At 40.3% G+C, this 16,863-nt stretch overlaps 1 protein-coding gene across 2 annotated transcripts in view; it reads left to right on the forward strand.

Moving 5' to 3' along the window:
- The first annotated feature begins 4,521 nt into the window (after positions 1 to 4,521).
- ARID5B (AT-rich interaction domain 5B) overlaps positions 4,522 to 16,863 on the forward strand; it is a 179,619-nt gene continuing 167,277 nt past the window's right edge. Inside the window, exons 1-2 of one of the 2 annotated variants that reach the window (XM_081268668.1) lie at positions 4,522 to 4,557; positions 5,005 to 5,259. In XM_081268668.1, the coding sequence (XP_081124794.1) occupies positions 4,537 to 4,557; positions 5,005 to 5,259 (276 nt within the window). In that variant the 5' untranslated portion in view covers positions 4,522 to 4,536. Of the gene's footprint in view, positions 4,558 to 5,004; positions 5,260 to 6,271; positions 6,516 to 16,863 lie in introns of those variants that run through there. The other variant, XM_081268669.1, reaches the window with a different exon arrangement.

Raw genomic sequence — 16,863 nt, forward strand, 5'->3', positions numbered from 1 at the left:
AGACTTTTTGCTCTAAGACTTGACGAGCCTGCTCTGCTGGAGGCCACCTTATTAATATCTCCACCCACCCCACTGCTTACGATGGCGCCAGGCTTAGAGGGGGATGGGACCAGGTGGCTGACCCTCAGACAGTGCTCGCTGTTTAATCCACGCAACAATCTGCACAATCTAGGGCTATCCCCTCGAACCCCACTTCTTGACCAAGGAAGAGGGGAAAGCGACCCAGAGACCCAAGGTTCCCAGGTATGCAGCCCGGAGACCCTCAGATTTGAACCAGCGACGAACCTCCTAAGGGACCAGTGTTCAGAATCACCTAGCATAAGGTCCCCCAACAGTCCATGTCTCCCATTTCTTCCCACTCATTCCCGCTGTCCCCACCCTGCCCTCCCTTTTGCCTAGGGATCATAAAGTGGCTCGTTGGAGGGACATTAGGGAATCATTCAACGTCCCTGTTTTGATCCGCGTGGTATTTTCTGGAAAAATTAGCGGCTTCTAGCTGGAAGAGGAAAGAAAAAAAGGGGGGAGGGTGCGGAGAGGGGGAGCAAGAAAGGAAAACAGCCAGGTTGAATTCCCAGTCTTTATCAAGCAATTCGCTCACCAATGAAAGAAAGCTGCAGTGGCAGATTCGAGCCACATGCGGTAGTGTGTAGCAATTAGTAGATAAAATGCTGACTAAAGTGCTAAAACATGAAGTATTATTGTAGCCAAGGTCAAAAATGCTTCAGTTGTCTTTTGCAATTTGGGGGAGGGGAGGCCCAGGGGTTCGCAGAGAGATTTGCATTTTCGAAATGGTTGCCTTCTTTCTTCAAACTGTACTTTTTTTTTTTTTTAATGATCCTGTTTATTATAGTCCAAGCTGCCTAATTATGTCACTGCTGGGTTTTGGAACTAACTTAATCCTCCTGATCTTTTATGAAACGATTCACAGACACTGAATAATGTGTCCCTGCTCCCTCACCCCCATGAGGGCTGAGAATGATTTTTAATTTTTTATCTTTTAAATATATCAGATAACTTAAAACAGAGTTAAATTTCTGGCTAATAAGACAGTAGGAATATAGATATGTGGGTATAGATAGGCTCCTGTGTTTCAGTACAAGAAAGATCCCAGAAATAGTGAGTCATATAAAATATATACTGTTCCCCCCCCACCTCCTCTTTTATACACAGCAAGTCCCAGCTATAAGCTTTTTTAATAGATAAATAAAGCAGTTGCTTTCATGATTATAACTGTCCTGAATGGATTGTCTTCTTACAACATTCAATCTGTTTATGAGTATTTACTTTACATTAGCCCAGGGACCCTGCACTGCAGGAGTTTGCCTCTATTCCCCTGGGTGTCGGTGTCTCAAGTCTTACATCTGCTCTGTGATTGATGGAGCCTTGAATCCACGTTATTACTCTCTCACAAGCAGAAATCAAACAGGCTATTAACTACATTACTTCAAAGAACTGTTTCAATACAATCTCCTTATCTTAATTGAAACTTTCTTTGTATGGATATTTGCTACACAGATAATTTACAGGTGCCTATCAAGCATCGCATTAAAGAAGAGGTAAAATAGAGGAGGCTTTTTTTTGTGGGGGGGGGGGGTTACCACTATTGTGATCTGTAATTTTAAAAGCCATTCACAGTATTGGGACCAGGTTTGATTTATTAGATTTTTTTATGTTCATGGTGCTGTAAAAAAAAAAAAAAACAGGGAAATTTAGCATTCTTCTGATTACAAGAATGCAGATATTCAAAAACATTCAGACCCAGGTCCCTGCAATTGTTAACATCTCAGAAACCTTATCAGAGAGATTAAGCAGCATGCAGCTAGTTCGCTGCCTACCTTGAAGAGATATGGAAACAGGGTTTCTAATTAGACTAAGTTGGTTACAGACATTTAAAGACTTAAAGCACTAGTGACAGCAGAAGTTGCTTAGATGCTGTAAAGAGCTGTGTATTTTTTGAGAGAGAGATCTAATATACAATCGAGGGATACCCTCAGGCATTCTGTTGAGGTTTCCTGCATAAATGCTGCTGCATTGGTCATACAGGAAACTGACTCAGAGTCGATCTCAAATAAGATCTTGTCAAAATACTGCAACTCAAGTTTTTTAATATAGGATTTCTTGAACTGGATGTATATATTTATGCCAACAGGACAGAGATTAACAGAAGCCTGAGGCATGTCATGTATTTAAAAAAAAAAAAAAGTAAAATGCCTTTCAGTCATGTCCACTCATAGGTTAAAAATGAACAAAATGGGTTATTCTAATCAAATGTCTGCAGTATGCATCATAAAGTTAAAGAGGGAGAGAGAGAGGGCTAGAGAGCTGTAATTTCTCTTTGTAACCCATGTTTATAAAATAGGAAGATCAGATGGAATTTAAAGGGAGATAATTAAAGAGTGATGTGCAAGTCATAATTTGGCTAATGCAAAAGATGGGAGACTGAATTGTTACATTGTCGTCCTCCATGGTGCAGAGTTGTGATATTACTTTAAATTATTAAAATAGTTTTCAACAGCTTTCAGAATACTGGCTCTTTGGCATGGGCTTTTATTACTTATTGTAATTGGAGGATCTGCCATTTTCTTTCGTTTATCTCTGTGTGTATAGAAACGAGATAGATCTTGCCTTTTATTACTTCCCCATGTTCTGAATCAAAAATGTGGTTTAGATAATGTTAAGTGCCCTAATTCTTACTGCAGAGGACGCAGACATTATGAAAAGGCATAAAATATACACAGAGGGTCTTTCCACCTCAAGTCACTGAATATGAGGCATTTGTGCTCTACTGGGTATATTAACTTCAGCCATGTGAATATAATTTTCATTAAAGTAATCCTGTTTCAACTAGATGCTGTGACTAGAGGTGAAACGTTGCGAAAGCGTTAAAAATAGCTTACTAGTAATTTCAACATCCTGTAATTTTATCACAGATCAAGTTTCAACTGTCATACTATACAGACCTTATTCCCCATATAGTACATGTTTACTTTTTTAGCATGCCAGACCCACTTTGGGAAGATTGGTGCCAATATAATAAAATCGCGGAGGGGGGGGGGTGGTGCTGGAAGAGTGGGAGGAGAGCGGAGAAGGGGTGGGGGAACGTGGGGGAACGTGGGGGAAGCGAGTACACCATTTTACATCAACACTGCGAAAATGCAATCTAGCCTGGCGGAGGACCGGCAGCTGGGTCCGAGCGAGCGAGGGCTTTGCAGTCTCTGCCTGTTCCTTGTTCTGTCGCTCTTAAGTTTCTCTGTGTTTGCATAATAGCCGTGCATGCAAACCTCGCAATGCTCCAGGGCTCCAGGACAATAAATATACACATTTAAAGCCTTTATTGTCTTACGGTTCGTGCCCCCGGTTTTCAACAGCTTAATTTCTGGTTGTATTTAACTAGTTTGCAAATGGATTTTTTCAGTTTCAAACTATTATTGAGGAAGCTCCCCTCCCTTTTTTTGGCGGGGGAGGGGATGGGGGTGGGGTAGGAGTCGGTATATTATTCCTGTAGCGCTGGGTTATATAAACACATTATCATTTGAGAGCGCCCTTGGCGTCCATCAGCATTGTAAACACGTACTAGTGTATATACTTCAAAATTAAAGAATGCACACGCAGAACCGGGAGCCTGAATTCATATTCCGAGCAGACTCACTGCTTGCATTTATTGATTTATCATGCATCGTTTATTGTTCCAGTCCCTAAATGCAGTTGCTGTCCGTTCAATATTGTTTGCAAAATCCCGAGATATGTGTGCACTGCTCACTTGTCTTTCTGTTCTTCTTCTGTTTTTTTTTTTTTTTTGGCTGAGTATTTTTTTTTGCGAAGCGAACAAATGCATTAATATTTATATGTTTATATAATCGATAACCCACTTTTCCCTTCCATGTAAATAGGCATCAAAAGATAATTTAACAGATTAGTTCTCGAAAACATGGCAGTGAGGAAGCGTAATTTAACTATCAAACAAATCTACATGTCTAATAACAGCAAATCTGCTAAGGAGCATTAGAAAGAGGAGCAGCGCCCCGGAATCTCTGCAGGAAATGTTCTTTATATTAGACATATACAAGCAGGTCCTGTCAGATACACAGCAGAGCTCTCGAGCTCTGACCTCCTCCAAAAATTTCATCAGACGATACACTTAGACAGTGACGGTTAGAATGAGAAAGATCTCGTCTTCACACAGTTTAAGCGTGGACTTTATTTTTACAAATCTTCCCATCTGTTTTTTTGCCTTGATCACTTCGCTTCCCGCCGAGATCGGACAGAGCCTTTCTCCCGATTATGAATTTGATCAACCCATATTTGGAAGGAAACCCACATAGTTTTGACAGGAGCTGAAAATTGAGTCGTCAGAGAAATATTAGGACATATTTTAAATTATTTTGGTGCTCAAGGGGAGGCAAGAGCTCAATTTTATATTGAGACATTACGCCGGCTGAAGGCAGAGAATGTTTTTCCCTGCCAGGACCTGATGCAATCCATTCACGCCAACAAGTTTGGAGAGAATGTTGAGTTCAATCAATTCAGAACGTCGAGATGGAGCCCAACTCACTCCAGGTATTTCGCTCTCCTCCGCTCCTCCGATCCCGGTACCCCCCGGCACCCCCCAGCCCTCCAGCTCACCCACACCTCTGCACCCACCCACACCCCCCACAAACTTTTCACCAAACTTTTACCCTCTGCATCCCCCCAAATCATTTTTATTGTTTAAAAAAAAAAATCCCTGCACTGATCATACATACATAATGTGATTTTACCGCCTCAGATGGGGAGGTGGGAAGGGGTGGCGGGCGGGAGGGGGGTGGCGGAGGGTTTTTTTTTTTTTTTTTTTTTTAAGGGAGGCAGAAAATTTGTGGGCTCTATGATTTTTTTTCCACCCAGCGTTATATCTGTGGGCTCGTCTGTATTAAGAGTGGGGATGTCTGTGTGTAAATGTGTCTGGGAATAGATGTTTGTGTTCTGATGGCTACATTATTTATTTGGTGCTTTTTTTCCCCCCTGCAGTGGGTCGGCTCACCGTGTGGTTTGCACGGACCTTACATTTTCTACAAGGCTTTTCAATTCCACCTTGAAGGCAAACCAAGAATTTTGTCCCTTGGCGACTTTTTCTTTGTAAGATGTACGCCAAAGGATCCGATTTGCATAGCGGAGCTCCAGCTGTTGTGGGAAGAAAGGACCAGCCGGCAACTTTTATCCAGCTCTAAACTTTATTTCCTCCCCGAAGACACACCCCAGGGCAGAAATAGCGACCATGGCGAGGTGGTAAACCTATCTCTCCCTCTCTTCTTTCTTTATTATTTTTTCCCCTAGTAATGCTTATTACAGGGCAAGCTTGAAAATACTGTATTCACTTCTGCAGGCGAGCAGGATCCACTCCTTTTTTAAAGGGGTAGCGCCACTAGCTGGGGCTCGAGTATTTTGCCATTGTCAGAGTTTGGCTGTCAGCTTTACAAAGAGGATCCAACTGCTGATTTTAGTCAAGATCAAATAACTTGTTCGAGAAGGGTTTTGTTCAAGGATGTGTGTGAGTGTGTGTGTGTGTGTGTGTGTGTGTGTGTGTGTGTGAGAGAGAGAGAGAGAGAGAGAGAGTGAGAGAGAGAGATCGCTCTTCTGCTAACTGCCGCTTGAACATCACATGCTTTTTATATTTTTTGCCTTTTGAAAATTTACCTTCGTGTCTAGCTTGGTCGGGGCTGGGTGGATTTCTTTCGGTGGGTTTCGATATTGTTCACGTTTTTTTTTTTAAGTAAGTATTTGATATGTTTAAGAGGGCGGAAATTACGAAATGGAGGCAGAATGAGATCAAAAGCTATTGAGTTGGCAAAGACGTGTTGAATAAAGTGATAAATGACAGGTACTGGAATAATACATTCAAATAACTTGCAGATCTGCCCGGGCGGATTTCAAAGCGGTCGTGTAACCGGCACAAACACGTTAAGCATTAACAACTATCTCTCGCCCACTCCCCCCGCCGCCCCCCCGCCCCGACAAGCCATTTGATGTTCTAGTTTTCAATTACTCCACGCAAAGTGGACGTCTTCCAGCGCGATCTTTGGGGGTGTGTGGAACCGGGCGGGGGGCAGGAGGGAGGGCAGAGGGGTGTGAACTCGCCCACTGGCCCTGTGGGTCCAGCGCCCTCCGTGCCCAGACAGCGCTCTCAGGGAGGGACCGAGCCTTCCCGGCACGTTTCTGGGCGGCCGCGGGGGCGCTCGCCGCGCTCCCGGGAGGACGCCGGAGGTGAGCCCGCAGTCACCGGGAGCCGGGGCGGCCGCCTCCCTTCGGCTCTGTCATTTATGTGTGACCGCAGTTCTGCGGACTCCCCTAGTCAGCTGGCCGACCTTAGCGCCATGGTACCTACCGGGGAACTATTTTGGGGAGTCTGTGCCCACGGCGCGGCGGGGAGGGAGGGCGCCCGGCCACTTGGCAAGGCTTTGTGTTGCCAAAGCGAGAGGAGGGCAATCAAACTGAGACTTTTGAGGGCAGCTAGCTCTGTGCCAGGCTGTGGAGCTTTCGAGGTAGGTCTAAGGATCTTTTTGTTAAATGAATGATGCCCCGTTTAACTCATCCCGGGTCTCCAAGATGCCAATCCTTCCAGAATTTCTTGATCTGATAGAGTTGATTGTACTTTTGGTATCGCCAGCTCACTCCCTCTCCTCAGGATCGAATTACCCAACAGTGGTCTATGTCGGTTAATTACTTGAGTTAGTCAAAACGTTTGCACTCAAATCTGCTTTTCCGAAATAAGCCCCTCCCTCCTCCCCCGCATACACTCCTCCCCCGCCCTCCCCCCGCAGCTTTGGGTTTTAACGTTCATATTTCCCTACGTCCGCCTGCAATTTTACAAAGGTGTTGTTTGGAAATACTGTGAAAAATCCTGCAACCTACCAACAGGTTGAGCTCTTTCCCCCTCCCAAGGTCTCGCTCGGCCCCTCCCCCGACCCAACTTTGCTGCGCAGCTGTCTTCCTCCCCCTCCCCCTCCTGATTTCTTATTATTTGCTTTTCAAATTTATTACTTCAACATGGCCTGTGATCTGGAAAAGGGAAGGATTAAATATCCAGAAAAGAGCTGGTGCCTAATAGACTTCTGACTAAACCCAGGAGGAAATTATTCAGTGTTTTATGGGATATTTTGTGGCCACTCATTTTTTTTCCTTTTTTTTTGGGGGGGGGCGTGAAATTAGAATATTTTTAAAGACCCCAAATTGACCCCACTTGGTACATTTTAAATTTCTGTTGGTATAATTAGATACGAATTCTGATTTAAGAATAAAAGCCACATTTGCCAAAGTGCATCTGCTGGAACTCTTGTCGGTGAATAGATATATTTTTAAATACACGATTTCTTTTTAATTGTTCATTATGGGGAATTGAAAGCGAACCATTGTAATGATCTGTGCATTTCGTCTCTGTTATATGAGCCATACCTGAGAAAATTAATCTTACCATTTAAAAGTAAACTCTAGGGGGTTTGTGGAGGGAGATGGCTCTATTTATAATTCTCAGCTTCATATACATCCTCTAATATTATGCATGATTTGTTTTTTTAATGCTAACACGGCTGGTAATTAGCTGTATGATTATACTTGTATATTTCATTAGGACTTTGGCTGATGTCATTGTGAATTATTCAGCCATATTAAAACAATTTTCAATTGAGATAATGACACGCCTCAAAATTATGCAAATGCCGACTGCATTGTGCAAAATAATTATGACAAATGTAAAGCAGGTAGAAAGTTTCCCAATGCAGATTGGTTTTCCACCCTGGTGATGTCATTTCCCCCCTGGCCTAAGTTAGTCATTCATTAGGAGAATAGCAGCAGCAGTCTCCTCTGGAGGAGAGTCAAAGAAACCAGCATTTACTGCTGGCACCTAGAGGGGGCAACAGGGCCCTCTCATTAAGAAATTTGCTTTGTTTTCACTTACTCCATTTACTTGTTTATATACATTGAAGTGATTTTTATTATTGATTTTAAATAGTTTTGAATGATGCGTTTGCCATTTGCAGCCTGTAACTAAAAGAAAAAGGTTTCTTGGTGATAGGCACTCTTACTTGGAGAAAATGTTCAGCACATTTAATCAGCTAGTACAGTTTATTTTAAGTAACCAAATGGAGGTTAATAATTTCTTGATTGAGCTGACATCAGCATCCATCTCAAAAGGACGTCCAGAACTCAGCATGCTTTTTTGGTTTAAGAGAATCATTCTGCCTTTATGTGATTTCTTGAAATGTAAAGACGTCAGTTCTAAAAGCAGGAAAATGATCATTGTGCAAGTTTAGAAATAGCGTCCCTGTGTGATTTGCTATGATTTGCAGAGGGCTTTTTTTGGAATATTTTCTCATTGATCCTTGCAATCATTGTATGAGGCTGAGGAAGACAGGACTTTGTATACCCATTTTATAGATGGCGGTTTAAACTTAGAAAGATTATGTGGTTTGTCAAAGGTTGCTAGTCTGGAGCCCAACTTTATGGTTGCTTTACCCCAATGAAACCTATGTGTTCAGTCCCTCGTACCTTTTAGAACTATGATAACTCAATTAACTTTGCCAGAGGTCGCCAGATATTTAGGTAGTAAAACCATTCTTATTCTATAATGTTTAGCTAATTCTAGCCAGCGTTTTATAACAGGAACAGTTATATTTTAATTATTATTATAAGCATTAATAATTGGTTATTTATTTAATAATGATAGTGATGATCTGCATGCTTATATACACTGCTGTCTTGATACATTTCCATTGCTGGCAACTGGTCTGGGGGTGGGGGGAAGTGTTCCAAAAAGAAACACTTTGATTCTGTAACTTACTATTTGTTTGACCTTGAATAATCATAAGTACTTTGAGCCTTTATTTTCCACCTACAAAATGGGAACATATAGTAAGGATGACTGTGGATTATTGTGAGGACCAAGAGGTATTCTATGGGTAGAAATGCTTTATATATTGAAAAGTGCTTACATAAATAGAAAGGAGTTCTAATTATAGTGGCCTTTGTTCTAGATATTCTTGCCTTTAAAAACAATAGCAAAGCATAATAACTTGAGTCTGTTGAGGTCCTTGGACCTAATCATGATACTGTCTTAAATTACCATGAAAGTGAATAGCAGGGCCATGTGCAAGGAGTTAAGTGTCTTTAGTAATTACCCACAATTGCCACATTCAGCCAGTAGCTCTTCAGAGCAGGAAAATGGCAAAGTAGGCGGGTAATTGGTTCTGTTACTGGGTAACTTCTGATTACATTCATTTTCAAATTGCCAAGTGCTTAATCTATTGGCAATGTACCCTTTTAAAATAGGTGATGTGCAGGCTTGGATTTGAGCCTGACCATCCATGGCATGAGTTTTGCATGCAGGTCTGCTAATCACTTGCAACAGTGAATATGGATGCCTGAAGTCTTGATGTCAGACAGTTAAGATCAAGCAGACCTGGGTGTTTTGGATTCCAACATGCATTCAGGATTTGTAACACTATTTAGCTGTCATAAGACTCATCATCCAGTTAAAAAATGTCAAAAGTACATATTCTGGGGCCCCTATTGCAATTAATTCAATTAAAATCTTTGAAGTTAGGTTCAAATTCAAACTTTTAAACATCTTAAACAGCTCCTCTTAGCTGGATTATCTTGGGCAAGTTCTGAACTCTCTGTGCCTTAGTTTTTCCATCTGTAAAATGGAAATATAGTACTTATTTCTTAGGAATCTTTAAAGGATTAAATGAGTTTATACATGTAAAGTGTGTACAATTAAAGTTGACCCATGGTATATACTTTGATAATGATTGATTGCTATCATTACCATTAATATTAGTATTTTTGTTCTCATGGAAGTTTGAGATCACTAAAGTGGATCTTAATGAAAAAATCTTTTCTGTATGAGGGGTTGGTACCTGGGTTAGTTTGCTAGAACATGTAGCCATCCATGTTTGCTAGAACATGTCCCTTCAGCTCAGGCTTTCATTGTTTATTGCATTTAGTTGTGTCCTCAAAATAAAAGACTTCTTAAGGATTTACATTTTGCTATTGAAGTATGCTGTCAACTGGATTGGCAAGATTTTTTTAAAAGATTGCATAATTTGATCATGTATGGGGTTAGGCAGACACATTTTGGAATCCAGAAAGTGATGGCTTGGTCTTGATCTTTTTGGATAGTCCCTAAGCTTTGGTCTGAATGTATAAACTGATTTTTTAGAGATTCTGATATTCCTGATGTCACTGGCCTTGGACAATGTTTTTAACTTTTCTGAGCCTCAGTTTCTTTATCTGTACAATGGACTTAATGATCTCTACTCTGCTTTGGAGAGTTAGAGATAATAATGAAAAGGGCCTGGAATCTAGCGTAGTTCCTGTAAGAGCACAAGTGATAGTTGTAGATATAGTCATTATTATTTATTTGTAGTAATCATTTAAACTTCGAGGGAACATCTTTACTCTCTACCTGGCAGGCCCTGTCCAACTGAGATTAGAACTAAAGAATTAGACGGAGAGAATTTACTGGACTGTACTAAGGGTCAGCCAACTAAGGTCTGAAGACCAAATCTGGCCCACTGCCTGTTTTTGTAAATAAAGTTTTATTGGAATGTAGCCACACTCATTTGTTTATGTATTGTTTATAGCTCTTCGGCTACAACAGCAGAATTGAGTAGTTTTGATGGTTACCATATGACCAACAAAATGGAAATATTTACTATCTGGCTTGGTCCTTTATGGAAAAAGTTTGCTGATCCCTGGACTGTAGGGTTGATATGAAAGAAAGTACCTGATAACGTACTCATTTCTTTTTTTCCCCTCTTTCCTTTCTTCTTCTCCTTCCCTCTCCCCCCCCCCACACCCCTTTTGTGCTTTAGATTTAATCCAGAGTCTTATATATGTTAAGTTTGTGCTTTACAACTGAGCTATATCTCACTTTGTTTTGGAGCAAATCCAGTAGTATAAGAAATAATTTAACATTAATATTTCATCAAAATAACATTTAAACATGCAAACCTCCATCTCATCATTGAGTCAAGCATGTTAAAAATTTAAGAATGAGTAAAATATTAAACTATATTTTGTATCACTAAGATCCAAACTCCAGCCAATATTTCATTGCCCACAATGAAACTGATCAAATTATACTGTTATTGTACAAATACATAACAACAAATCCCACTATTATTTATAATAGTAATTATAACGCACCAATAAAAAAAGGAAAAAAACAAACACTCTCTGAAAAAAGAAAACTACCTGTTGAGTGTTAATCATGTGCTCAGCACTCTGCCAGGTGAAGACATGGAGGTAAAACAGTTGGTGATTTGGGCCTTTTCTAAAGATATTTATCAGTCTTAAATAGATAAGATCAGCACATGCTATAGATGCAGTGTAACACAGGAGTAAATGTTGCTTTCAGTACATGTGACATAGGTCAGAGGAAGGCTCATGGGCAGCATGTTTCTGGGGGAAAATCTACCTAATTCCTCAGATATTGATTAAAGACCTACTGTGTTCTGAACACTTGACTGTAGAGATGAAGTAGAAGGTCCCTGTTCTAAAGGAGCTCACAAACTAGCCCTATAGCCAGACACCAGTCCTGGAAAAGCCAACAGGCTTTCCATCTGTATCCCTTAAAACTGAGATTAAGATCACTATTTGTAAATTTTCATGATCTTTCTGGAAACTAGAAGTACTGTCTTCAACTCTGAATTCTCATTCACTAGACACACATTTATAGAGCACCTACTGTGTGCCGGAGCCTGCTGTAGGTCCTGGGGATATAGCACGGCCATGATAGACCATAATCCTTGCTCTGAGCAAGGATTGCTCTGAGCGAGCCTGTGGTCTGGTGGTTGGTTTTCACTTTTCATGTGCTTAATACATCCTGCTTTATAGTTATCTGAGTTCTTTTCCTTTGCCTTGTTCTGTTCACCTCTGGGTCAGTCCCCAGTCCCACTCCACTCCCAATATTCATTGCTATTCAGTAGGTACCAAATAACTGAATGACATAATATTCAAATGCCTTTTTTACTCACAGTCTGCCTTCTTTAAGCTCGGCCAAATTTCTTTCCATCAGAAGGCCATGATCAGTCACTCATATGTGGACCAGCCCCCCCACCCCATCTTACACTTTTTCTTTCCCTTTTAAAAGCTCCACACAATTATTTTATACCAGAGGGTGTAAAAAGAATCACATTTTTTGTGGGGGAGCATTCACCAAATAAATGGGCATATGTTTAGGACTGAATGATGAGGCTGGGGCTAGCCTCTTTATCTCTTTGGGAACTTTTCCAATCTTCTGCAATCAGCTCATTAATATTCAGGGCTTTGAGGTGGCAACGGGTGAAACCTAGACTTCTAGAAGCCCCTCACCTGAGGGTTGGTTGGCAGTTCACAGGAGCCAATGTGTTTTTTGTTTTTTTTTTCAGGTTGATGGTTTTAACTAGGCCATATATTTAAGAGACTCAAAATTGTAAGCAATTAAAACCTCTCTTGACATTTAGACTGTCAGGCACATTCTGAGGATATGTTATTTTTATGAAGTACCAGAGTCCACACATGTAAATACTTTGTTATTAATTATTAATAAAGCATACCATTGTTCCTAGTGGCACCTAGAGATATACGATAGAAATGACTCAAGATCATTTATCAAAGTCTAGTTTTAACCAATATCCAGAATATAATTGCTCAAATCAAATGCATTCACTTGTCATTTTTTTATAGCCAGCATGGTTGGATATTTGCCATCTTTTACTCAGAATAATATTGTAGCTAGTGATTACTTGTTGGCTTGGCTTTTAAGAAATTTAAAATAAATTTATCGATTGTTGGCTTAAGGATTCATTTGCCTCTCAGAATTGTGGTCATGGATTCCCGAGTTTCTTGAAGAGAAAGTGCCCTTGCAGGAAGATGGTTTTTCTGGCCACCTTGTGAGCCTTCCTGTCTTGCTGGAGATTAGAACCCAGGCCTTGGCCCTCAAGAGAATGTCACTCACTTCCTGGACTATGAGCATCAGTATTGCAACACATTCGCAACCTGCAGATGATGATGATTATTGAAAGGGTGCTTTAGAATCATGCTAATGGCATCAGTCTCCGGCACATACTTGCGTAAATTAATTCTGCTTTTAAAATCAGATGCACTGTTAGCAGCATGAAAGATGGATATTTGACATTTATCACACAGACTAGGACGGGTGGTTTAAATATGTGAATTTTCTCTAGGATCTTTATGGCTGTGTGTAGACACAGTGGCATGTGTCCTTGTACACATGACCATCAAGTTCATGGTCCCATCTCCGTCCTTGTGCCCTACTAAGGAAAGCAGGCAGTAGAGGCCACATATTGTTAGTCCATCTAGGGACCCCATAAACATCCCCCCTCTTTCTTTTTCATGATGCCCTGAACATCCAGGCTATGAAACACCTCCTTCTCCCCACAGTTGAGTTCCAGGCCTGATCAGTGGCACTAAACATTAAACTCTTGTCTTTGAGAATAATAGGCTTTGCTTTCTACACCCTCAAGCATGTTGAGCTACTGTGCAAGCTGGAAAATAAAAATGTTCTAATTGTGTCTTTTAAATAAGCATAGGAGTGAATTAATTAGACCATATTTTGTCTTTAGTTGCTTAGTTACACAATAGTATTCCTGAGCACGAGTAAGATAAATTGGCTCTTTTTGTGCTGCTTGTCCCTTAATCATAATTACTGTATTGCTTAGGAGAGTAAAGCATACATAGATTTTGAATTTTTTATTAATAGTCAAAAATATGCATATGATATATAAAGTATATGCTGTTCAACCTGTTTTATATGCTTTTATGTGGGAAGAAGTTTTATTGTGGTGGTAACATTTGCATTAGTTGCTCAAAGATGTAGTTCTGGGAAATACATAATTGAAATGTTTTTGAATTGCTTTTTCTGGCCTTTTCAATCTTATTCAAAATAATAGTGCCTCCAGTCCTGGAGCAGTCATTCTTATTTGATTTAACATCTTTCTTTGCACTGCATGCGCGCGCCCAGTTTTAACCCTGCAGAGCCTAGATGAGGTTCTGTGATTCATTGCCCTCAGACATTGCATCTTATGTTTTTTGGCTTGTGCCATTGAGGTGTCAGGGTTGGGGAGCAATGGGTCAGAAGAGTGCCTGTGTCTAGCAGCCATTTCTCCACTGCCTTCACCCTTGACACACTTCCTTATTCCTTAAAGAAGGTTCCAGGGTTAGAGATTATGAGAGTTTGTTCAGCTTGGGCTGCACAGCCCTGTGTACTTGCCTTGGGGGGTCTCACAAAATGGATGTTGTCACTGGAACTTGGGTTTCCAGCCCCATACCCCCAACCTCTACCAAGAAGGGCAGCAAGAATGTGACAGCTTGATATAGTTATTGAACAATGGGAGAGTCTGGCTTAAGATCCAGGATACATGCTTGGTAAATGTATGAAAACTGACCCCATTGTGCTGTTATATTTGAAAAGCAAGTAAATTATTTACAGATATTTGCTAATTAAAGTACATGTTGTTTCACCAGCACAAAAGAACACAGTATAACGGGAGACAAAGAACTCAGTGCAGATAATTTAAACTTACTAATTCTGTCTGTTCTTTTTAAGGGAGAAGTATGTTTTAAAAAAATATGTTTGTATAGAGTGGGGGAAATAGGAGATGTTCGTCAAAGGGTGCAAACTTTCAGTCTGGGGATCTCATGTGACTATAGTTATAATACTGTATTTTGTGTATTTCAAAATCGTTAAAAGAGTAGATCTTAAGTGTTCTCACCACCCCAAAAAAGGTAACTGAAAGATGATGGATGTTAGTTAACTTGATTGTAGTAAGCATTTCACAGTGTATGCATAATAGCAATTCATCATACTGTACAACTTAAATATATATAATTTCTGTCAATTTTACCTCAAAGCTGAAAAGCAATAAAAATTAAAAATCAAGTATGTGTGTGTGTGTATACACACACACACATATACACACACACACATAGGTGTGTGTCTCTGTGTGTGTGTGTGGCTTCTTTACTCCTACAAGGGAGAGCTTGCTTGCCTCAGAGATAATAGTTCAAGTTACCATATAGTGACTTCACCTAAGCTCCCTCTGGAGTATTAGATGGAAGCAGTTTTGACAGAAGAGTCTTTGCTTGCTATTATACAGTGGGAATTCAGCTCAGAGTACCCTTGGAAATAAAGCAAATTAGCTACATATTATATCAAATAATGAAGACATTCTTACTCATTGCCTTATCTCCAAGTTTTTTTTAAATGATAGGCAAAGGTTTAGTTTTGTTTTTCCACCTTGTATGACTACCCAACTTTGGCAATATTGGCAAAGTTGGAATTAGAAATTTGTATTGTGGGGGAAAAAAGGCTGCTAATAAGAAACAAAGGTCAGTCCAATGAAGGTCATGAAGAGAAGTTGCCTATAATGTTTCTGTCCTGCCCAGAATGTTGGCATATCCAATGGTAAAGATGGTCCCTCTTCCTCTGCCTTGGTAGACATTTGTGTTTTGGGTTGTGACTAGCCCAATGTCCCTAGGTATTGTTGATAAAGATGATCAAGAAGAATTGCCAATTCTTTATTTAAGAATAAATAATTTGCCATGGACATTTTAACAGAGTCACAGGATGTACAAAATTGAAGACAATGAGTCCGGGTCCCTTTCTTTAATAGTTGAATAATCCAAGACTCATAAAAATCCTAGGCACAGGCTCAGAACTAGTAAGTGGCAAGTAGAGCTAGAACCCAGTGCCTTCCAGAATGGCAGTCTTGTCTGCTGGTTTGGGGAAGGGCTACTGTCTTGCAGTAATGCTCTGAGGAAGTAGACAAGTGGTTCCCATAATGGTATTTGGGACAGGTCAGTCCTGCACCTGTCTTACCCCATTGGAAGTTGTCCTATCAGGACATCATGTTTTATAAAATCACTAATGGAGAGTTTAGACTTTATTGGAAGGACGAGATACTTAGTTAGCGGAGGGCCAGTGATAAAACAGAAATCGTGTTTGATATTCAGATTCCAAGCTGGACCTCACTTTTATTTCCATCTTCTCTCAAAGCCAGGGGTCCCTCTGAGAGGGATATTTATTTTGGCTTACAAAAATTTTTGCTAAAAGGTAGGAATCTTAGTAATAGATGGAATTGGTATCCCTGCCAACATCTGATACTCATGGGTGATTTCATTAATTCAGAAATGTTTGGGTGTCAGTTCTTTGTGCTGGGGTTGTATTGGTGAACAAATTTGCTAATATGTGAAGATATCCTATTCTCATAGGGCTTATTTACTCTCCTATTGTAAGAGAAGCAACTTGACTGGTTTTTCCAAAATGAAGGGAAAGCCATCTCTGTACATCTAACTCTTAGAACCATACTGAGGCTTCCTTCTTCTAGAATACTTTCCTTTCTCTTCTCTGTGTACTCACAAGCCAGAGAAAATGGCCCAGCTTTCTCTATTCCAAAACCACCTGTGAAAGTTTCACTCAATGTTTTCAGTGAAGTCCAAGTCATAACATGTTCCATTTATTCGCTAATTATTATGTGTCAGGCATTGCATATGTATTAATAAATAAATCAGACTTAAATAAAATAGCTCATTTAATTCTCACAGATTTCTCTGTAAGGTTGGTAGCGCTTTGACAGTCCATACTTACAGATGATGGAACTCAGCCCAAGAGAAGTTAAGTCACTTGCCTAAGGTCACACATACGAAAGACTCAGAGCCAGATTTGAAACCTGGGTTCTCCCTGATTCTCTGTACCTCCCTATAACTTCAGGATATATTGAGAATTCTGGACTTTGGGACTTTTATTATATACTGACCTATTCCTCTAGGAACTTGCAGTCAGTTTGGCAGTTGACTGATAACACAGACAAGTCATTAGTAGTACCATGC

This window comes from Spermophilus citellus, assembly GCF_964194105.1.
Source record: "Spermophilus citellus genome assembly, chromosome: 15".
Classification (NCBI taxonomy): Eukaryota; Metazoa; Chordata; class Mammalia; order Rodentia; family Sciuridae; genus Spermophilus; species Spermophilus citellus.